The sequence below is a fragment of the Sminthopsis crassicaudata genome, chromosome 2, assembly GCF_048593235.1.
Source record: "Sminthopsis crassicaudata isolate SCR6 chromosome 2, ASM4859323v1, whole genome shotgun sequence".
Classification (NCBI taxonomy): Eukaryota; Metazoa; Chordata; class Mammalia; order Dasyuromorphia; family Dasyuridae; genus Sminthopsis; species Sminthopsis crassicaudata.
This window is the reverse complement of record NC_133618.1, coordinates 512812502-512837142: the sequence shown is the minus strand read 5'-3', so window position 1 is coordinate 512837142 and position 24641 is coordinate 512812502. Positions and strand designations below refer to the sequence as shown.

At 37.0% G+C, this 24641-nt stretch overlaps 1 protein-coding gene and 1 gene segment (V, D, J or C); both read right to left on the bottom strand.

Annotated features, from left to right (window-relative positions):
* LOC141557871 (T cell receptor alpha chain MC.7.G5-like) overlaps nt 1-24641 on the bottom strand; it is a 563004-nt gene that overhangs the window by 113628 nt on the left and 424735 nt on the right. The window lies entirely within an intron of this gene.
* On the bottom strand, nt 3537-22683 carry LOC141557872 (T cell receptor delta constant-like). The segment is given in 5 exon segments: nt 3537-4685; nt 5025-5138; nt 6166-6222; nt 10217-10489; nt 22531-22683. Coding segments are annotated over 5 exon segments (606 nt in total).

Below are 24641 nucleotides of genomic sequence, written 5' to 3'. Positions count from 1 at the left end.
ATTAAGCATTTAATACGTGGCAGGGATGATGCTAAGCACTATGGATGTCAAAAACAGGCAAAAGACAGTCCCTGTCACTTAAAGAGCTTGAAGATAAGTGGGAAGGAAAAGGAAGGGCAGATTTGTTAAGTAGCAGTTAGGTAGATAATATCTGGCTGACTGCACTGGGTCCTTTTCATAACTAGAGGGTCTGTGAGGAGTTATGACATTTCTCCCCTTTACCAATCTCTCTCAAATCAGATTTTTAAAAAAAGAATTCTAGATGGGGGCAGCTAGGTTGCTCAGTGGATAGAGCACCAGCCTTGAATTCAGAAGGATCTGAGTTAAAATCTGGTCTCAGATATTTAACACTTCCTAGCTGTGTGACCTTGGGCAAGTCACTTAACTCCAATTGCCTCAGCCAAAAAAAAAAAAAAAAAAAAAAAGAATTCTAGATGGTAGATAATTGAATTTAGTTTCAGGAAGATCTGAATTTTAATTTTATCCCTGACACTACTAGCTGCATGGTTACAGGCAAGCCATTCAATGAGACTCAATGTCTTCATTTGTAAAATGGGGACAATAATAGCTGTGGCAGCTATCTCCTAGCTTATAGTGTTGTTGTGAAGCTTAAATAACAATACATACACATGTGTGTATTTACATATATACATATGTATATATTGCTTTGTAAATTTTATAGAGCTACATAAATAGCTATTTTATTATTTTTCTTATCTCTACATAACAAAATTTCATGGAGTCTTAATGAAGGAACTTGCTAGATTCCAGAATAGGTTATTGATAGATATTATATGATTTCTTTTTGTTTGGAGGCCTTTAAGACAGGATAGGCTGTTATCTGTAGGGATGGTACATTATCTCAAATTGTAGACTGTGGACTTTTGGGAGTCCCTGACGTTTTCTATTTTCATAATAATTCAAAGACATTATTTTAAATACTCCTCTCTTTTCCCATTTACAGTTATGGGCTCTGATTTTTACATATACTTCAATCAAAACAACATATAACTGCTGACTGCAGAAGCATATATTAGAATCCAATTGCCTTCCATTAAGCATGATATTAAGGAGATTGCCAAAATATGTAAAATTGTGTCCTCTCTTCTCACTAATTATTTTGAAAATATGATTATTTTTGTAAATGTTATTTATGTTATCATATAATAATTATTGTTATTTTAAAATGAACAAACATTTAAAACTGGTATTAGTTTTAATTTCTAACATAGCAAAAATCAGTTGCTATAACTCATCTAAACAAAATCTCTTTGGGGTCATAAATAATTTTAAAGATTGTAAAAGAATCCTGAGACCAAAATGCTTGAGGACCACTGCATTTGATTATAAGCTTCTTGAGTGCAGGGACCATGTGTTGCCTTTCTTTACATTTCCCAGTGCTTAGCACATAGTTGATATTTAATAAATGCTAGCTGACTGTCTGATTCCTCAATCTAGGAAGGGCCTTATTGAAACTAATAAGAACTTATAAGCTTGTGATATGGGAGGGGGCTTTTCTCTGAAAAATCAAAGCCAGCTCTGATAGTTGAGATAAACCAAAGAGCAGTAAAATTAATCATTCAGTTTAGGAAAGTTGTGGTCAGGCTCTGTCATCATTTTAGGGAGAGAATTTATTCTAGTGGAAAGAACTCAAGGTTGAGACTTTTGATATTTGGATTTTCATATCCTTGCCTTACTATAACTTCATGCAAGTTAGAGAGCCTTTTTTCACATCACCGTGTCCCTTTTCCCTCATCCCAACCAAATAAAAAGATGATATTATGTACTCTATCTAGCTATCTTCCTATCTTCCTAGCAATATTGGGAAAGGTGTCCTTATCTGTAAAGTGGGGATAACAACACTTACAGGGTCTGCCTCATGTAGTTGTTTAAATGAAATAAGATGGGTAAAGTATTTATCAAAATTTGGATGCTATCTAAATGTTGGTTCTTGCTGCTCTTGCTGCTACTACAATAATTATGGGTTCAATTATTTTCAGTTACTTCTGATTTTTTTATGAACCCATTTGGAATTTTCTTGGTAAAGATATTGGAACAGTTTGCCATTTCCTTCTCCAGCTCATTTTACAGATGAGGAATGGAGCCAAACAGGGCTAAATGACTTACTCGGGGCTAGGAAGTATCTGAAGTTGGATTTGAATTCAGGAAAAGGAGTCATCCTAATTGCAGGCCACTAGTTGGATAACTGAGTTGTTTGGGGCAGAATGATTTGTATTAGAGACTTAGATTTTAACTTTTCTTATTTATACTAAGCACTCCTCTATCAGTCTGATAAAACCTATGGGGCCCTTCTCAGAATAATGATTTTAATCCATAAAATAAAACAAAATACCCCTTCCAAAAAATAAAAAGATTAATGAAATAAGGTTTTTCCTTATTCACATTCCCAGACCTCCTAAAATTTATCCCTAATCCTTTGTGGATTCTCAGTTAAGAACCACTGTTCTAGACAGTTTTGAATTCCCCTGATTAATTTGTTTTGGCTGTTTAGTCCTGATCTGGAGTCTAGAGGCTCAGTGTGAAAATGACCTTATATGGCTACCTTCCTCTGATAACCAGATAATTTTTCTTTCCCACTAGCCTTTACCATGACCCCCAATCTCTGAGACTCTGATGTCAGAGTGGTTAAGCCCGGAAAGATCTGCAAACTTGCTGAGGCAGGGGAAACAGCAACTTGTGAGTCACATGGAGTGATCTTGCTATTGCTGCTACCAGAAGGAAACCTGGTGGCTGGGTCTCAGGAAGCTGTGGTGTGACCTTGGGCTACTCAGCCCAATCCAGCCTGACTGGTGGCGAGCTGAAGTTTCAGGGCCCACCCAGTCATTTGACTGTAAATGACTAGAGCCCCAGGAGGCAGGAAACACAACACCATTTAGTATATGGTGCATCTTTGAGAAAAGGCAGAAGGTGAATTGATACCTTAAGCAAAAGAATCAGGACCCATTTTCTCCCATATCATCTCTGTGCTTAGAGTCCTTGTTGGATGAGGATCTAGCCTGAGTAACTGTCATCCGAGCAAGAGGTTGTCAGGGAGAATGTAGGTGAACTTGCTTCTAATGAGGGAAATTCAGGACCGAATGTCGGTGACCTTCATTTCTACTCTGAGTTAACTAACCTCTGGAAAGTAAGACATGGTCCTCTCTCCTTCATGCATGTCTCTCTTTGGAAACACTAAAATAAATGTCTGCCTAAGCTTTTTTTTTTTTTTTTTTGAATCTGTTATATGTTCAGAGGGTGGCAAGGAGGAGGCTTGATGTCATTTTGTCTGAGAAGAGCGAAGTAAATTGAAAGGTCTTAGGAGAAAAAGAAGAATTTTGGTGAGTTGTAGACCCAATATTATTCACCAGAGTGACATGACACTCAAACTAGGTAACATCAATTTGAGCTGCACTAATGGACATACAGTATTCAGAATGGGAGATTTCATTATATTATATGAAATTCTGCCCTTGAGGGATATAGACAAAGTGGAACATTCCCAGAAGAAGGTGACCAGTAAAATGAGAATCAACAAGTCAAGTCAACCAGCATTTATTAAATATAAACTTTTTCCCAAGCACTATATTAAACTCAGAGAAAATAAGGAAAGCTGCAAAATACAAGTAGACTATAAAGTAGACCATACAAAAATTAGTTGAAGGAATTGAGGGTATTTATCATAGAGAAGAAACTTGAAGGCAAGGGGAACTATAAGTATATTAAACTGTTTGAAGGGCTGTTATATTGAAAAGAGATGAGATTAAATTTTCAGCCCCTTTAGAAAGAGCTGTGGGGAGCAGTGGGTGAAGTGTTAAGTGAGGCAGATTTTAATTTATTATAAACACTTCTTAATGATTAGGGGTATATAAAAGTTAAGTAATAATTATAGAAAAAAGGAAGGGCCCTTGGGGATTACTGAGTACAGCTCCATAATTTTACTGAAGAAATTTAAGATTAAATAAATTAAATGTGACTTTTGTCCAGGGTCACATAGCTAGTTAAGTATCTGAGTCAGAATTCCAATCCAGTTCTTCCTGTGCCTTAATACTCTTGTTTCCCTTCCACTATTCCATGCTGCCTTTAATGAGCTACCAGGTGAAGTAATGAGCTCCTCATCACTAGATGAGTAGTAGAGGCTAAACAGTTATTTCTTAGGGATATTGAATTCATGCTACAAGCAGAGGTTGGTTGAAATGATCTCTGAGGTCTTTTCTAGTTCCAGGGTTCTAGAAAAAAGAAGGCTTCTGACATTACTTCTTTCGTGGCTCCTATCATGAGCACAGAGAAGATGAACAAATGTGGGCTTTGGGACAAAACTGAATCTTCTCTCTTCCCTTGGTTCAAATTCTGGAGGTAGCAGAAATCAGAAGGGAGAGGAAATACTTTTTTTCTGATGTTTAAGTCTGACAGTCAAAGTGATAAGACAATTTCATTTTCCTTTTCAAAGTTACAGAGACATACTCGTACAAAGAATTGGAATGATCAGCCACGTCCTCCAGGGCTATCTTTCCACCTGGTTTTGAAAAGATTTGGGTCTAATTTTTCCAAAGCAAAAGCAGTTAAGGAAAAAAACCTTCTGGTCAAAATAGACATCTAGAGAGCCATTTACATCACAGCAAGAGGAAGCCAAGGGAAAACATCTCAGTGAGGCCTTGATTTCTCTGATCCCATTGGGGTAGATGAGCCTGCAAGTAAAGGAGAATGGTGTGTCAATAAGTTGTTCTTTGGAAGCCCCTTAGTGTAGATGGAAATTTTTAAAATATTGGTTTAGCACAGCCTCCCATGTCAGAAGTTTGGAGGGCCTGGAGATAGGACCTAGGAAGGCAAGGGAGCAAGGAATTTGGGAGCTTTGGAGGCAAAGAAGTAGAAGTTAAACATATACACTAGTCAATAGTCCAGTGGTCCTAGCAAGTGTTACATGAAGTAAGCAATTAAACTAGCTGACTCTTATGTTGCTTCTTTCATGAGGGTCTCTCAATTTGGGTGGAAAGAAGGTAATGAGTGTGGCTGAGTTCTCTTCTTACCTGACAGTAAAAAACACTTGATAGTCAAGAATAAGTTGACAGCAATGCTCTTGGCGAGCAGCACACGGAGCCCCAGCAGAGTGATGGACAGCAAGTTCAGTTTCTCAATTTGCACTATAAAGAGGAAAATTAAGGGAAGTAGCATTGGTGGTGATGAGATTCCTGCTTACAGAAAGGCACTCTACAGTGACTTCAACTTTCCTCTGCCCTAAATCACTCTTTTGTTCCCTTCCTATAATCACACTTATTCTTGAAATCCAAGTCTCTGTTGTGGTAACTCCAATCAAGAGTTTCTCTAGAATTCATACAGACAATGCAAGGAGGTCTGCAAAGGATGCCAGAAGCTGGAGATTCAGGAGGAACTTCAGTTTGGTTTAGTTCAATCCCCTAATTTTACAGATGAGGAAACTGAGGCACAGAAAGGTCAAGTGAGGTGTTCAGTCATAAAGAAAACAACAGGATGAGACAGGATTTGAATCCAGGTCATCTGACACTAAAATCAGCATTCTTTTCACTGTTACCTTTTTTTTTTTTTTTTTTTTACAAGTATTCATTTGACAAGCCTTTATTGAGTGCCTATTATGTGCTGGGGATATAAAGAAAATTAAGCAGATCATGTTTGCTAGGAGCTTATATTCTGTATTGGAAAATTACACACATACAGAAAGGGTCTAGCTGCCTGCCTATCTATTTATCTTGAGGCATATGGTTTCAGCTCTGCATGCAAATATGGTTTCAGATCCTTATTAAATGTATGACACTGGCTAAGTCACTTAACCTTTGTCTCAGTTTCCTCATCTGTAAAATGGGCACCTACCTCCTACATCCTTGCTATGAGGATCAGATGAGATGATATTTGTAAAGCACTATAAATACTAGTAATAATAATTATATACACACACATACACACCCAGAGTGATTTTGGGAAGTTATTACCAAGTGTAGGGGATTAGTTGCTATCGTCTCCCATATTTTTTTAGGGAGACTATAGCAATCAATCCCCCATATTTCTTAGGTAAAGTTTCTTTGTTGATCTCTAATTTTGGCTGTTTTTAGTCCTCTTCTCACTCTCTTTGGGAACTACAGATTTTGGTTTTAAATTTCTCTTGCCCCACTTTTTACTCTCTTTACTTAAACTTACCTGTGGGTTTGTGGCACTTTGGAGAAGGTAATTCCTGATCACTGTTTTTCTTTAGGCCTGGAAAGAATGAAATAAAAAATCAGAGGATCTATATTCTACTTCTAGTCAAGGAAATCATAGAATTATAAAGCTCAAAGGCAACACCTAATCCAACCCCTTAATTTACAGACAAGGTCTAATAAGACTGAGTATCTTGGAACATCCTATCTCCTTTGGGAGCTTGCTCTATTAATCATTCTCTCATCCATCTTCAGTTGTTCCTTCTCTGCTGGCCAGAGAAACTATAAAACTCTCAGTTCTAGTTTCCCCTAACCATAGTACCTTCCTATTTCTCACCTGCATCCCTAAAGTTCTAGAAGAAGTAGTTTATATTATTGTCTTCACTTGATTACTTTTCATTAATTAGTTGATAAGCATTTAGTGCTAGATGGCAGAGGGAATGGATGGAGTACTGATTTTGGAGTCAGGAAGACCTGAATTCAAAACCAGCCTCAGCTGTATGATCTTAGGCAAGTCACTTAATTCTGTTTATCTCAGTTTCCTCATATGTAAAATGAGCTGGATTAGGAAATGGCAAACAACTCCACTATCTTTGCCAAGAAAACCCCAAATAAAGTCAATTTATCAGACCCCAAAGAGTCAGACATGATGGAAACAACTCAGCAACAAAGCCTTTATTAATTGCTTGACAACCGCATCATTATCACAATCACTAATAACTAGTGACATTTATAGAGCACATTAAGGTTTGCAAAGAGTTTTGCTTATGACATCTCATACTATGAGCCAGTCACTGTGCTAAACACTGAGGCTGGCAAGGAATGAAAAAACCTAACTTACAACGAGGTACAATACACAGGGAACTAGCTACATATAAGACACATAGAGAGTAGATAGAAGGTAATCTTGGAGGGGCTTGCTAGGAGGAACAGACAAAACCTTATGTTGAAGATGGCGTTGAGTTGAGTCATAAAGAAATCCAGGAATTCTGAGAAGAGATGGCTTTGGAGGAAATGTATTCCATATAGGAGGACCAGTCAGTATATGAAGAACCATGTATAATGTGGCTTCCAAATTCACAGAAAGGTTGGAAGCTACTTTTTCAAAGTTCTTCACTGGCTTTTTAGTTGTGAAACACCAACATCCTTTCCCCCCCGTTTTCATCATTCTACTGTAGCATTGACTACTTTGAATTCTTCTTCCTCCTGGAAATCCTACCCATTTTGACTCCTGTTATACTTCTGTTTCTTTTACTTTTCTGACTGTTTTTTTTTTCAGTCTCATTTGCTGTGTCCTAGTCTTACTAACCTTTAAGTCTACGTCCCCTGCAAGGATCTGTCTTCCATTCTCATGGCTTTACTTATTATTTTTATGCAGATAAGCACCAGTGCCATTTTTACCAACTGTTTGATGAATAGGATGTTGTTATAAGCATTTTAAATTTAACAAATCACAAACTAAATTTGCTCTTTTTCCTTCATAAACCTGTCCTTCCTCTCAACCTGTGTCTTTCTCTATAGAGTACAATCATCTGTTCAGAAATTTAAACTCAAAAACTTAACTTATTCATTCTTTGACTTTTCCCTTTCTTTCCCATCTACCAACTTAAATTAGGTGCCAGTCCAGACATAGATTAACTATGTTTACAATGTCTTTTATATATATCCCTTCTTCTTAACTCATTGCCACCATCTTGGATCAGTTTCATTTTGCCTGATTCATTGCAGCCTATGAACTCTTTACTCCTGTATCTCTCTCCTCCAATTTATCTTTCCCAAAATTTCCAGTTTTATCTTTCTAATACAAAGGTCTGACTGAGTCATCATTGGCTTCCTATTGCTAATAGGAAAAATTTAAGTTCTACAGCCTGGCATTCTATGCTTTTGAGTTCCAACCTCGATATTCAAACTTATTTAATGTTGATCCCATCCATGTACTCTACATTCCAGCCAAAATAGATTATTAGTTGTTTTGCAGTATCATTCTGATATTTCCTTTTTCTTATATGTGTATGAAGGAATGTACTGTCTTCTCATCTTTGCTCTTTTGCAATACCTCTCTTTTTTTTTTCAAGGCATAATTCAGGTGTTATTTTTTTTGTTTTTGTTTTTGTTTTTTTTGAGGCTGGGGTTAAGTGACTTGCCCAGGGTCACACAGCTAGGAAGTGTTAAGTGTCTGAGACCAGATTTGAACTCGGGGCTGGTGCTCTATCCACTGTGCCACCTAGCTGCCCCCAATTCAGGTGTTATTTCCTGAAGCTTCCATATCTCTCTATCTTAAATTGATCTTATTTCTCTCTCTTTTTTTTTTCTAAAAATATACTTCCATATCACTCATGTTGTGAAAGAAAAATCAGAACAAAAGGGGAAAAACATGAGAAAGAAAAAGCAAACAAAAAAGTTGAAAACAGTATGCTTCAATTTGCATTCAGTATCCATACTTCTGTCTATAGATATGGATGGCATTTCTCATCCCAAACCTATTGGAATTGCCTTGCTATTAATGTGTACAATGTTCTCTTGAGTCTGCTCATTTCACTCAGCATCAGTTCAGTATATCATTCCAGGATTTTTTGAAATCAGCCTGCTTATAATTTCTTATAGACATTTATATTTCTTATATTCCATTACATTTATGTACTATAACTTATTTAGACATTCCCCAACTGATGGGCATCCATTCAATTTCCAATTGTTTGCCACTATAAAAAGAACTGCTACAAACATTTTGCACAGGTGAGTCCTTTTCCCTTTTTTATAATCTCCTTGGGATATAGACCCAGTGATGACACTGCTGGATCAAAGGGTATGCAGTTTTATAGTTCTTTGGGCATAGTACCAAATTGCTCTCTAAAATGACTGAATCAGCTCATAACTCCATCAACTTGTTTAGTGTCCCAGTTTTCCCACATCCCCTCCAACATTTATCATTAAGTGATCTCATTTCTCAAAATTTCCAGAATACTTTGCAGTTCTCTTGGACCTTATGACATTCTACCTTGAATTTTATTCATTAATGGTCATATCATAACTACAAAGTAGACTCTAAGTTCCTTGATGTGAGGGATTGTCATTTTTTAACTTGTACATTTATTGTCTTGCATAAAATGTGTTAATAAATACTTGCTGTGATGAATTACAATGAAGTGACTTGTTTGTCCACAGTCACATAAAAGATTTATTATGGTGTAATGATAATAGTGTTGGATTTGGAGTTGGAAGTCCTAGCATGTCATTTTACCACTCTGTGCCTAATAATTTTATATCTATTTCCCAATGTTGAGAAGAAAATGCTTTATAAATCTAAAACTGTGTTATTAGTTATTCTGACTTCTGGACCAATGCTTTCTTTTACATCCTGATTTCAATATCTCAAGTTATTTGGTTGACTCCATAAACGCTTAACTTCTGAAGGAATTTCTGATGAGTTTCTGATAGCTAGGACAGTTTGGATTGCTTCCTGTTGGGGGTCAGCACTAGTCTAGATTATACAGTGTCCACAGATCATTAATCTAGTAACAACAAAGAGGAAAAAATGTGGAAAGGGCTGATTGACTAGTAGAAGTTCATAGAGAAAATGAGAATAATAATTTGCCTTTAGAAAACACTTTATAGTTTCCAAAGCATTCTCCTCACAAAGCACTCACTATTTCCACCATTTTTACAGATGAGAAGATCACAGCTAATTGTAATATTTATGGTCATAGCAACAAAATAAGTGTTAGAACTGCGGCTCAAACCTAGAGTTTTCATGTCTACTGTTTTTTTTTTTTTTTTTTTTTTGTTTTGTTTTGTTTTTCCCCCACATCTTATAAAGATTTCCTTCCAATGTTCCAATTACTGATATGGAAATGTATGTGATGTGAGTTTTTGGGGGTCATGTACTTGAGCTTTCCCTCCTGTTACTTACTCAGTTACAAAATGTTGAACCTAGAACTCTTGTCTGGCTATCCATTTCCAACATGGCACCATTTTGAGGATGGAGATGTTTAGTATTCCCTCCCATAACTTCCCTTATTCTTCTCCCATTCCTGGTTTTCCTGAGATCATACCTGAACTCTCCTCAAAGGGCCTTTTGTAAGAAGCCACCGTGGTCTTATTGTTATGCCGAACAATACAGTTAATTTGTTCCAAATTTTTCTTATATTGGCCAAGCTTGACAGCGCTGAACTTCCCATTGGCAGTGGTGACCACTCCTTCTTTTGTATTGTCATCTGGATCGAGATGTATATCTACAGTCTTGGGGTAGAAGTCCTTCACCAGACATGCAACATTGGTCCCATTTTTCATGACAAAGACTGAGGGCATAGAAGGTTCTTGGAGTTCTGAAAAATATAATCAACGTCTCTGTGAGGTGACTGACCAAGGCATGATGATAGAAATGGCTAAAAAGATCAACTTTCTACCAATTATCTTTTTTTTTTTTTTTTTTTTAAAACTCTGCTATCTGTTTGCTGATTCCTGAACACTTGAGAGGATGGGCAGGGGAAGCAAAAAGAGATGCATTATATAAATGTTAGCTATTATCATTACCAATGTCATGTTTATGTGGCTAATGAGGGGATGATTATGTTACTCACAATATTCTGATTCAGCATTGTCATTCTTATTGCTACAGAATACAGGATATAGGAGTCATCCATCATCCTGACTTTGGCAGTACCATACCTAATTATCTTCTGAGTCTTAGTTGTTCTCTCTATGGCAGCAGCTAATTAACTATAGGATATTGGATAATACGGATAAAAACCCTCTGCTGATGGTGCCATTTTAAGCCTGGACTATGGCTGATAAGTTTGACTGAAAATTATGGTCAGAATGGCTCAGAGCCATTTCTGAGTGGGTAGAGAAAGAAAATTAGTCCATGGCTGAATTAGGGCCCTGGACAAGAATATTTGTGCCTATTCTCTCGTTAGTTCAAAGTTTCAGTCAAGTAACTACGAAGTCCCCTTCATTGAGATTAAGGGCTGGTTGTGTGAATTTTCTTTTATCTTTGAAGCTACCATCACTTCAAGTGATGGGAGTCAGTAAGGATGCTGAACATGGAATTTGCATTGAAAGGATCACAAAAGCAGGACTGAGAAATGCAGTAACATTTTGCTCTTTAGTAGTTCTCAAGATAGTAACTTTATCTGCCAGTTCAATGAAATGGCTATCAGAAAAGAGTCAATATAGGGAGCAGCATTTTAAATGCCTTTAAATGCCAAGTATAGAATTTCTTTTAAGAACCAGCTGTCAGGGGGCAGCCAGGTGGCGCAGTGGATAGAGCACCAGCCTTGAATTCAGGAGGATCCGAGTTCAAATCTGAACACTTAACACTCAGACACTTAACACTTCCTAGCTGTGTGACCCTGGGCAAGTCACTTAACCCCAGCCTTAAAAAAAAAAAAAAAAGAACCAGCTGTCCAGAGTATTCCTTGAGTCAGAGAAATAGTTTGTAGTGGATGGACCTTGAATTTTGGTCTTGATCATGGGCTCCTAACCTCCTCTGTCAGCAGGTCATACAATTTTTCCACTGAAAATTTTAGTGTAAAAATATGATTCTGTTATTTTTACTGAACACAGGAGGAAGGTTCCCACAAACCTAAATTGATATTATCAGCTCCTCATCATTAGAGGGCAAATACTCCTCTTTTTGTAGTCTCCTAGCACCTGCTTTCAAACACCCTGGTACTACATGAAAAATCCCTCACCTTTCCCTGCTTTAGCTGAAACTAACTGACAACCCCAGTATTAACGGCTGGAAACCGCACATGACAAATGGCTTTTTGTTTTCCTTCCTCACTCACCCGCTTCTTCCTTCCCTTTCATATTTTCTCCTTCTCACTACTCTTCTCAGCAGAGATACTTCAGTTTGGTCCCCCAAGTTTGATCTTGGACTGAAATATATTTATGTTGGTTTTTATGGAAACTCAATTTCCTTATCTGTAATAATTTTTCCATTAATTCTAGCAGCCAAAATCTTGATTTGTCCTTAATAATCTACCTTAACTACAGTCATATCCATACCAGAGAAGTAAAACATCCCAACTAGGGAAATTAGATACTCAAATGAGGGAGATGTGGCTTCTGGAGTCTCTTTCAGATCTAGAGCAAGGATCTTATGAGGTGGGAAAGGTGATTGAATTAATAAAGAAAAAAATCATTTACCACCATAGATGTAGGTCTAAACAGCTATAAAAATGCAGGTTCCTATATCTGTTTTGGTCAAAAGTTGCTAGAGAACTGAAAGAACTCAGGTTTTCTGTGATGTATAAATAAGCTTGGTGAGACTGTGCCTGGGTTTATTTGGTCTGGAGCTACCAAGCAGAGACCTCCTTGGGCCCAAGGAAAGAATATCTAATTGGACATAAGGTGGTCCGGGTTTTGATGTGGTTTCTGCTACTAACTTCATTGTAAGCTCAGAAAATGTCCTTTTCATTTCCCTAATCTATAAAAATGAAGTAGTTGGAACATATAAGCTTGAACATTCTATAGTTCTAGGAAGTCAAACATTCCATTAACTTGAGCTATGGGATTCTGACCTGAGATTCTTGATTCTAGCTCAGGAGAAAAGTCACAGAATCAGAGTTGGAAAGACCATTTAGTTTGTCTTATACCTGAAGAAGAATCCTCTTGACATCAAACCCAGCTTTTGCTTGAAGACCTCAAGTAATAGGGAATTCATCACCTCCCAACACAGTCTATCTCACCTTTGGATAGAGCTAATGGTTGGGATAATTTTTCTTATGGAAGGTTTAAATCTGGCTGTCTGCAGTTTCTACCCATTGCTTTGAATTCTACCTTTTGGGGGTCAAGCAAAAAAAAATGGAATTGCTCTTTTGTATAGCCCTAATATATATGAGAAAAGGCTACTAAAAACTTAGGGAATGATAGTCTACTTTTGAATACTGTCAACATGTTGAATTTGACCATAATATGATGATTTTCTAGAATATTTTGTAATGATCTCTGTTTTAATTAATGACAGGCTTAATCAATGATGAATAATAAATGAGTAAATTATTGAGACTAAAGAATAATTTTCAATTAACAAATATTCAATTGAAAAGTTAAAAGTTAAAAACAAATTGGATTAAAATAAAACAAAAACCTTAAATATGGTTAAACATGGTTCAGAAAGGGACCCTTTTGGCAGTTTGTGGAAGCTTATTGATTAGTCTAAGAATAATGGTTTTAAATGCATAAAATAAAATGCATAGGATTACCAAGGAAATCAATGACATTTAAATACAGTCATCAAACTACATTAAAGAAACAAGTTCGGGGGCAGCTAGGTGGTGCAGTGGATGGGGCACCAGCCTTGAATTCAGGAGGACGCTCTGGTCTCAGACACTTAACACTTCCTAGCAAGTAACTTAATCCCAGCCTCAGGGGAAAAAAAAAAAGAAAGAAACAAGTTCATGAATCTCAGGTTAAAAACCTTTGGTTAAGATGCTACATTTGGCTTCAATAATAATAGGTGACATTTCTTAGTGTTCTAAAATTTACAAAACATTTTCTTTTTAATCTTATAAGGAAAGTAGTGCAAATATTATTTACCCTCATTTTATAGCTGGAAAAAAACTGAGGTTCAGTGATTTGGCTAGGATTACATAGCTAATAATTACTGTAATTGTATTCAAATACACATCTTATTTGACTTCATGTCCAATGCTCAAAAAATTGAAATTTGAAGTTGCATATGTCATTTTTGGGCTCTTCTATAAACTACTGTATATAAATGTATTGCACTTATTTTTGTATCTTTTTTACTTTTTTTAAAATGACAAACTCTGTAAAAGTAGGGAATTGTGTTGTTTTTCACTGATAACATTACTGGTTCTTAACAGTGCCCTGCATATAGTTGGCGCATAATAATGTTTGTTAAATTGAATGAAATTGAATTGAAATGTGCTCTGAATTTATTTCTTTTGAATTTTCTGATCTATACCTTCCCTTTCCTCAAATAGAATTACATTTGCTAGTTTAAAAATGCAATTTGTTTTGAACTTAGAATCCTACTTTTGGTCTTTCCCATTTTCATGGCAATCAATTCAGAGTTAAGATTAAACTGTCAGACAGAACACTCAAATAAGCATATGCTTCACCTTGAACTTTCCTTATTTGCCTGGAAGCTTAGATATCAACATCTCTGCTGCATTTCTGATAGTAGTGAATATACACAGGGTGTTTTATGTAGCACTGTGCCTGAAGATTTCAAAGTTACCAAGAAGTTTAGGATGTAGCTTCAATTTCAAATGCCAAATATATTCCATATGATGCACCACATTTCTCAAACAATATTTCTGCAAGGATTTCTAAAGCACAATATATTTTTAGGCTAGATCAGCATGGCTAAAGGGATGTGGACATGTGAGGCAAATCCCTGGAGAACTGTAACTAGGGAGTGTGTGTTTGTGTGTGTGTGTGTGTGTTTTGTCCTGACTTTAGGGCAACAGTATCATACTTCTTCCTCTTCCTTTTGTGTATGTTTTCTGGCTGCTCTGAAGAGTTCTAAAACAAAAGGATTGTTCTTTAAGCTCCTAACAGAGTATCTCTTGCTCAATACTGTTTTAAATCTGCAGCTTGCCATCTCTTGTAACATTTCCCTAAGGAATTTGACCACCAAAGTAAAAGAAAACCATTGAGAGAGATGAAATTAACCTAAGAAACAGACAAAAACTGTAACTCACCAGGCTCTACTGACAGCTCTGTACCATTTCCAAAATACATCGCTCGGGTGTGCCAGGAGCACTCTGCTATACAGCCATGCACGTAACTAGCCCACTGCTGATTTAAGACCCTGGGCAAGAACATCTGCGCCACTTCTCCAGCTAACCTGGAGCCTCAGTCAAGAAATCAGATAAGTTAGGGAACTACAAAGTTACCTTTAACTGAGGCCACAGGCTGGTTGTGTGAATGCTCTTTCACTTTTCAAACTATCACTACTTTAAGTGTCAGAGATCATTAGAGATGTTGAACATTGAATTTACATTGAGATGATCACAAAGGCAAGGCTGAGAAATAGAACAAGATGAGGGTGACATTTTGCCTTATAGTGGCTCTAAAGATAGGAAATTTATCTGCAAGTTTAGTGGGATGGATACCAGAGAAGAGATAATATAGCTAGAAGGCAGACAAAAAAGAAAATTTTTTAATGATTGAAAAGACAGGGATGGAATGATTTAGAAATTTGTCCTTTTTTTTTTTTTTTTTTTTTTTACTCTGATGAGCAGGATTCTTTCTTGGGTCATAGAGATGGCTTTTCTATTAGAAACAAATTATCTCTCCCTCCTTTCCTTGCAAATCTCATCCTCTGCTCCAAATCACTCAGAGTCTTACTATGGGTTTGAATCTGTTTTATCATTCACTGGGCCAAGTGAAGTATTTTCCATTGCTTTCCTTGCCTATGTGGTATTTTTGCCTTATAGAGAAAATTCCTCTTTCTAGAAAGCATTAAACAAATTTCCATGACATCTAGAGTTGGATGCAAATCTCATGAGGTTTCAGTGAATATGGGAAATTGAACTTCAAAGGGCACTCAGATCACACTTTGTTCCATTACTGAAAAATTGGTGTCTGGCAGGGGAGGTTGGTGGTTAAATGAGGGGTGATATGTTGTGCAAATCTCTCTGGGGCGAGAGATTTGATTAGAAGCACAGACTTCACACTCTTTCAGTTTCACATTTGTTACCTCATATTCCATTCTTTCAGAAAGTATGTCTCCACTAGTGGAAAACCAAGTGGAGAAGATGGTGCCTCTGGGTAATATGGATCAGCTCCATTGGGCAGGGCTTGAATCCTTCATCATTTTCCTCTCTCTCCAGTCCTCTGAAGGAACACACTTAAATGTTTGATACAAGTAATTCTTATTTCCAAGTGGAAATAAATTAAACAAAAAAGTCAAATATTTACTTTTTTTCTCAGCTACAATTTGCCAGTCCGAGATATTCACATAGCAATTAACTATCTCTTCTTTTTCTTTCCTTTCTCCTTTGCAATGCATTTTCTCCTGTTCCTTAAGAGAGTATCACCAGATTCAGCTAATAAAGATGAAAGTGCTGAAAGAACCCTATTTACTATTTACTAGAGAATACCAATCTCAATGACTGCCTCATGCTTCCTAGTCCATAGCATCAGCTGAGAAACCTAGCAGTACAGAAGGTAACTACAATGAAGTTGCTGAGCTTAGGGAATAGGCTATGTAAACCCCCATGGTATTTAATAGTGATGGAGAGAATCCCAGCTCTTTTGGCTCTATGTTCCTGTTTATAATGCCCTGGGCCAGAAGTCCTATTTTAGGAATGAGATGTGTTTTTTTTCCCCTTACAATTGAAAAGGTTTTGTGTGCAACACCATGTTCTGAGACAGACCTGCCAAGTTCAGTAACACTTTCTTAAGATAAATCTAATAGATTTATCTTCAGAGTTTAATCAACTCCCTTTGCAGAGAAATAGGGATCCGTCTAATACTGTCAGTGTGAGCCTGGCCACAGAAATATGCTTCATGGTGAATCTTCATTTTCCCTTGGGTTACACCAGTTATGGAGCAGTGGAGAAACCCACTTCATTGGATTCTTCGTGCTCTGGAAATGACTTAGCATTAAAGTACAATTACTTTGTGTGGACCATTCACAGGTCCTTGGGCAACAGAGGAACCAACAGTTAGGTTGCTATAATGGATAATCTCCTGCCAAGGATTGTCTAACACAATGAATATCATCCCGTCCCTTTCCCTCAGGTCTCTAAACACTTCCCCTGTGGTTTAGGAGCCTCCTGAAGCCATCAGCAATCATTAGCCTGTGTAGTCAAATTGGTCTATTTTAAAGATAAGTTTAATAGCTGAGTGCCTGCTTCTAAACTGTTAGGCTGACTCCCCTAGGCTCATAGAGGTAACAGACTAGGCGAGAAGGGATCTGAAGTGTTGATCGTGGCAGATGCTTCTCTTTTGTTTCTTTCTGAAATCTGAAAAGAGACTAATTATCATGAACAGCTTTATGGAGGCCAGTGCTCTGATCTCCCATTTTTGTGGGGTCTTTGAGTATGACTCTAGGTGCTTTGGTATAAAGGCAGCCTCAAGTAATGCTCAGAAAAAAGCACAGGCCTGGACATTGGGACACCTGGGTTCTAGAATCAATTCTTCAATTAACTCTCTATTATGATTTCAGACAAGTCATTTTCCATTTTTGGGTTTCAGTTTCCTTATTTACACAGTGAGGAAGGTAGATTAGATTGTTTCCCACTTTTTCTTATAGTTTTCACATTCTATAGTTATATGGATTGTGACAAAACACAGAGATAGTAGTATGATGTTTTTCCTTTCACCTGAAAGAGAAAACATCACTGTCTGTTGCTAGCTACCTATGTACTTAGCTATCTAGCTGCCTACCATCTATCTATGTGTCTGTATATCTATCCTTTCTCTTTCCTTTTTTTATTTTTTCCTTTCTTTCTTTTTTCATTGCTTCTTAATTCAGCTCTTGACTTTTCTGTTCCTAAGCAGGATAGAAAGCCTTATCACTTCTGGCATTGCCTTTCCATTGTATCTTGGGTACGATGTCCCCAGCCAGAAACCCTAACTCAGAAATGGATTTTATTTAAATGGATGTAAAGGGCCTGTCTGCCAACACTGAACTCTGGAATAGGCCTGCCAAGTACAATGACATTTCTTTAAACTAAATTCAACAGGTCAATCTATAGAATTTAATCAACTCTCTCTGCAGGGAAGGGTTTTTCTTTTAGAGTTTTTCATCTCCCCAAGGAATTTCAGTCTTTCAGGACTGTGGGAAGCTCTTTTTCATGGAGGGACTAGTGTATTGTCTCTAATACTAGAATGATGGAAATGTGTGATACTTGGTTCCACAATAAGCTGAGTTGTTCTTCCAAAAATGAGCTATGTGCAGCATAGGCACTGTTGAAAGCCTTATAAAAACACTTTTGCTGCATCTTTGTCTTCCATTAGTTTGGTTGCACAACTCAAAAAGGTCAGGGCAAGGGGCTAACTGGAGACCCACAGACTTATGGGACTTTCTGAGATCTAAGCACATATGTTCGTATCTTGTTTGGCATCTGATATCATCTGGATACTAACATTTTTATAAAATCCCCCGGATTTCTTAGCATCTCCTTTAGCCTGCCATCTTTTCTCATATCACGAAAGGAAGACTGTCCCTGGTTAACTCTCATTTTCCTCCTGACCTCTGCCCTTAAAATCTTATTTGATCTCATTTTTTGTCAGAGCTGGAAGGTACAGTTTAACTTATCTAAACCAGTCTCCGTATTTTAAAAATAAGGAAAACATCCTGTAGAACTGAAGTGACTTTCAAGACCACAATAATGTTATACTAGTGGAAAGTAGAATCTTTTTGATTTTGCTAGAGAATTTCCCAGTGGTCACTGCTCATTGAGATGGTAAAGAATTCATTTCATACTTCTTGTCTCCCTGATCTCTTTCTACAATACAGTACCATTTAATTACAGGTACATTTAAGATCCATTTATTTGCTGCTAATTGAATAGTACCTCTAAAGTTTGTCAGAAAAGAAAAGAGAAACAAATAACATTCAGGGTAAGATTGGTGATCATGAAATCATCTATGCATTCTCTCTGTAATGCCAAATTAACTTGAGAGACAAGCCTAGGAGAAACAAAGAAAGCTTTTAGTCTCAAAAGGAACACTGAGTCACAGTCACTTACTAGGAATGCCCTCCAGTTGGGTTCCTTTTGCAAAGATCCATGGATTTGTTGAATATGAAGCACTCTTTTTTCTTATTAACTTCTTAGCACTTCTTTTCTTATTAATCTAGCTGCTCCTGGCATCAACAACCAGGTAAATGGATTTTCATTTCCCTAACCCCAGGTTTTTAGTCTTATCTGATTTGACCTCTTGACACAAAGCCTTAGGGAAGGTCTTTTTAAGAATAAGCATTAGAAAATGGAAACCTAATTTGTTTTCAAATATAGTCTGAAAAGATTGTTATCCATATTTTCTAGCTTTCCTATGCTAGAGGGAATAAGATTTGTGTGGAAAGGTTAATGGAAATAAAAATGACATTTATTATTATTATAATTATAACTATATATCACATTCTAATCTTCTACTTCATTGATAATGGAACTTCAAATAAGAAAATTCCTTTTATCAATATAAGTTGCCAAATACTCTGCAATTTATAGTCATAAATTTGTTTGGAGCACTAAGTCACGTCAAGTCAATAAGCACTTATTCACCACCTACTATGTGTTGGACAGATAGCTAAGTGAAACATTAGATAGAACACCAGATTTGGAACTGGAAGACTCATCTTCATAAGTTCAAATATGGTTTCAAACACTTATTAGTTGTGTGACCCCATGCAAGTCACTTATAGTTGCCTCAGTTACCTCATCTGTAAAATGATCTGGAGAAGGAAATGGCAAACTACTCCAATAACTTTGCCAAGAAAACTCCAAAATGCGGGCATGGAGAGTTGGATATAACTGAATCAATTGAATAACAACAACAAATATGTCAGAAACTAGGAATGCAAAGAAAGGAAAATAACAGCCTTTGTTCTCAAAGAGCTCACAGTCTCAATGGAAGATAACTTGAAAACAACTATATACAAGAAAATATCTCTATATTTATGTGAGAAATGGAAGATAATAAGCAGAATTTAGCATAATGACACTAGCATAAAGGAAGATTGGGAAAGGCTTTTTAGTTGGGACTTGAAGGAAGCCAGGAAATAGAGATAAGGAGGGAGAGCATTCTAGGCAAGGGGGGCAGTCAGTGAACGTGCTCAAAGACAAACCATAAGAAGACAAGTGTCACTGAGTCATAGAGTATGTGGAAGGGAGCAAGAAGTTTTAAAGGGCTTTAAAAGGCAAATTGAGAATTTTATTTTTAATCCTGGAAGTTATTGGGAGCCACTGGGGTTTATTGAATGGGTGAGGATGAGGGTGAAATGATCAGCTCTGTTCTTTAGGAAGATCAATTTGACAGCTGAATGGAGGATAGAATGGAATGGGGAGATTAAGGTCATACAGTCAATATCTGTAAGAGGCCAATGTCAGATTAGTTCTTCCCAACTGAAGCTGTCTCCATTGACGATACCATACTGCCTCTTTAATGTAGAGCACATTAAATTTTGTGAAAAGCATTAGATACATGATCATATTTGAACCTTATGAGAATCCTGAGAGGTAGGTTCTATAATCATTAATTGTTCTATTTTATAGATGGGGAAATTGAGGCTTAAAGAGGTTATGTGACATACCCATAGTCATAGTGATAGTAAATGCTAGAGATAGGATCTGAATCTGTCTTCCTAATTCTTTTGTTTTTTGTTTTTATGGCCTGGAAATAACCAAGTATTTAGTTTTAAAGTTGTACTCAATCCATAATGACATTGTAATGCATGTGTGTGTGTCTTCCTAATTCTAAGCCCAGCATTCTCTCTATAATGCCATCTTGTCTCTTAAGTGTGTTTAAAGGAATTGGGTTTAATTAGACTTGGAAAAGGAAATACTGGAAAGGAAGGTTAATGATAGCATTTAAGGGAATATAGGGATTTTATTATGTAGAAAGTATCTCTGTATTATTAGTATTCCTTCTTGTGGTAGTAAATTATAGGGAGGATGGTGCCTGCTCATTTAGCAAATGAGAGAGAATATACAAGAGCAAAAAAATACTTACTGGTCTTGGAGTCAGAAACTTTAGTTTTGAGTCCAAAATCTAACATTTATTAGCTATATGATCCCAGTCAAGTCATTTAATTTCTCTGAGCTTCAATTTCTTCATATGTAAAATGGTAATAATGATATTTAGGTAAACTACTTCAGAGAACTATTGGTAAGAAGCCCTATTTCTATTAAGTATTATTGCTTCTATTTGTATATTCATACTTAGTACAATAACTTTGAATATACTAAATACTTGGTAAATGTCTCTCTCATTCATTCACTCATTCATTCATTCATATATTCCAAAGGAAAGGGAGTTAACTAAAAGAGCCTATGGAATTAGAAAGAAGCAAACTTCTTATTTTACAGATGAGTAAATAGACATGGAATTGAATGTCACTTGCCTCCAACTCAATGTAATTAGTGGCAGAATTGGGATTAGAATCCAGGCCTCCTCCTCCTCCCCCTTTCATTTTAAAGTACTCCCTCAGTATAGATATTTTAGCATATTTATATGATTTCTGCCCGCTTGGCTGAACCCCTAAAGTATGACAGGGAGAGAGGGGGAAAGGAAGAGAGAATAATAAGTTTAAGAGGGATGAGGAAGTATTACAGAGCAAAATGAATTGGGAGAAACAAAATCAGCTCGGTCTGTTGGAAAGAACATAATGCCACCATTACTCACCTGGCACGACCTCCAGGCGGGTGCCTTTCCCAAAGACTAGTGGCACACTGCCTGTGGTTCCAATATAAAAACCTCTCTTTTCTTGGTATTGTAACTATCCTGGCAATCGTACCCAGGCAGCTGGGCTCACTCAACGCCCCCCTCCCCCTCCTTCCACTTTTCTGCTTTCAAACATGCTTAAAAGACTTAGGTTTAGTTAGGTTTGGAAGGGAGAAGCCTGGAAAGGAAAATTAATGAGAGTATTTAGGTGAATCCAAAGATTTTATAATATAGAAAGGAGCTTCCACTGCCAATGCTGATGATGTTTACATGTTATCACATAAGAGCAAGCCTGGCATTGTAGAAAAGTACTGTTCTTGGAGTGAGAAAACCCCTGTTTGGGTCTTGTTCCATCACTTTAGTTATGGGACTCTGGATCCCTTAATGTCTCTGAGCTTCCAGTTTCTTCATCTATAAAATAGTGAATTGATATTTATTCCATCCATTTCCCAATGTTTCTGGAGGAAAACCCTATGTGAATGTGAGCTCTTATTTTTATCTTGCAAAGGAAATTATCATCATCATCATCATCATCATATTATTATTATTATTATCTTCCAAAGGAAGACATGGGCTTAAATAACAGGGAATTTTGTTAGCGCCCCCCCCCCAAAGTAACAGAATTGGAGAAAATCGTATTGTACAAGCTTTTAATTTTATAGATAAGAAGTCACTTGCTTAAGGCCATATAATTAGTGACCTTAAGAATTAGGATTAGAACTCAGATTTTTTATCTCCTATATCCAGGATCTTTTTTTTATGTATCACTGCTTACGAGTACATTTGAAGATGCATATTCACTGCCCACTGGATTAGACCTCTAACGTTTGACAGACAGAGGGAGAGGAAAAGAAAATAGTCAAGGTAAGATGAGGTGAATATGTGAGAGTTGCAGGGAGAAATCTATCAGTCTCTCAGAAGTAATTCAAGAGATGTACCTAGAAGAAACAAAGCTGATTTTCAATCTTAGAAAGAACCTAGGGTCATAGTTACTTACTTGGCAGGACCTCCAGATAGGTTCCTTTCCCAAAGGTGAGTGTTGTATATAGTACACTGTGTTTTCTCCCAGCACAAAAACTCTCTTTTCTTATTTGTTGGCATAGCAGATCTAGCATCAACACTCAGGCAGAAAGGTTCTCTTGTCCCTAGCTCCCCATTGTCAGTTTCTTTTAGTTTTCTCTAGCCTGACTTCTTTACTCCTCCTTCTCAAAGGAGAGCTAGTCAGGTGAAATCTATAATTTGGTTATTTGACCAAAGTCCCTGAGCTGGTTAGTGTAAGAATTGGAAATAGAATCCAGGTATTCTGACTCACAGCTCAGGGCCCTTCTATATTAATGTTATCATATTCAAATAGAAAAGTGGTCACTAAATAGTCCACAAAGAACTTCATATTGACTTAGATACCCACATATGAACATTCTCTTTTTCTACTGAATTTTTGTTCATTTTGTTAAGTATTATTTTATTTATTTTTGTTAAAAACTTCCCATTTTACATTTTAATCTGGTTCCTGTTGCACTCAGAAATGATGGGTGCAATGTGGCCTGTGGATCAGGTGTTTGATGTTTCTGTTCTACATCAGCTGCAGTATGGGATCAATTTGATAACAAGAATCATGAAATCATAGATTTGCAGTAGAAGGGCCAGCCAGCCTAACTTTGTCATTTCAGAGATGAGGAGACTGAGGCTTAGTGAGTTTAAGTGACTGGCCCATAGTCATGCAACTAGTAAATACCAAAGGCAGGATTTACACACAGGGCTTTTTGACTCTTAAGTAGAGAATACTTTGTATTACATTCTACTGGCAATTAGATGGGTGTGTGGAGTGGACAAAATGTTTTCTCAGATACTCACTGGGACAGTGCTCTATGACCCTGGGCAAATCATTTATTCTCTGCTGCCTCAGTTTCTCATCTGTAAAATGGGGATAATAATAGCTTCTACCTCTCAGGGTTGTTGTGAATATAAAGTGAGATAATATTTACAAAGCACTTAAAAAATTAAATAATTATATGTGATGATGATGATGGTGATGATGATGCCAGGCTGCCTTTCACCTACAACTTAATGGGTTGGTGAACCAAAGTTAAACATATGGAAAAGGGAGGTGAATGGAGAATATTCAGGGGAAAAAGGTGAACACGAGGGCCAATTGTCAGTACATAATCCACATTGGGTAGTGCAGGAGATTCTATCTTGCTCTTCATTTGTTTCTCAGCTATCTATCCAGTAGATTGAGGAAGAGAGGTCTTTAAAAAATTTCTTTCAAAGATATCATAAAAATATTTAGAACTCAGTTTCAAAAGCAGCTGTACTGCATTTGAAGCAAACAAAAACAAAGTCATAATTACCTACTTGGTTCCATTTCCAGAAGGGTTCCTTTCCCAAAGATCATTAAAAGACCATACATCCTAACACAAAACCTCTCTCCTTTTGTCAGCAAGGTTGCCCTGACATGAGCTTCCAGGCAGGTGGTTCCCTCATCTTCATCACTGACCCACTCATTGCCCTGCTTCTTTTGGGTTTGACCTATTTTGACACCTTCCCTTCCCAATCTTTAGAGGTCACTTTATTTTGCATTAAAATTCAATCTAAATACCTGGGGGGATTACATTTTGTATTTTGTTACTCTCTAATAGTTAAAGGAGAGTTGGGTAATTAGATCTGAAGAATGGAAGGGAACTTTGATGGCAAACTTAAAGTACACAGAAGGTCATTTTGTGATATATGATGTGAAAGGTTAAAGGAAGAAGAAATGGTCTTAAATTGCAGTAGAAGAGACTTAAGTTGAATGAAAACAGAACACATAGATTGATAGAGCTGGAAACAACCTCAGATACCACCTAATCCAACCTCCTTATTTTTCAGATGAGGAAATGAAGTTTGAGAAAGGTGAATTGATTTGACCGAGGTCCTCAAGCTTGTGAGTAGGAGAGCTAGACCTAGAAGCCACAATAGTGAGGGGCTATAGGCACTGAAATGATTTGTTAGGTGAGGCTATAGAAGAATCCCTTTGAAAACCTTGAAAAATAAAGAACAGGCACTTATCTCTCTGGGATGGTTGGGATAAACTTCCTTCTTAGGAATGGAGATCAGGACTGGATGACC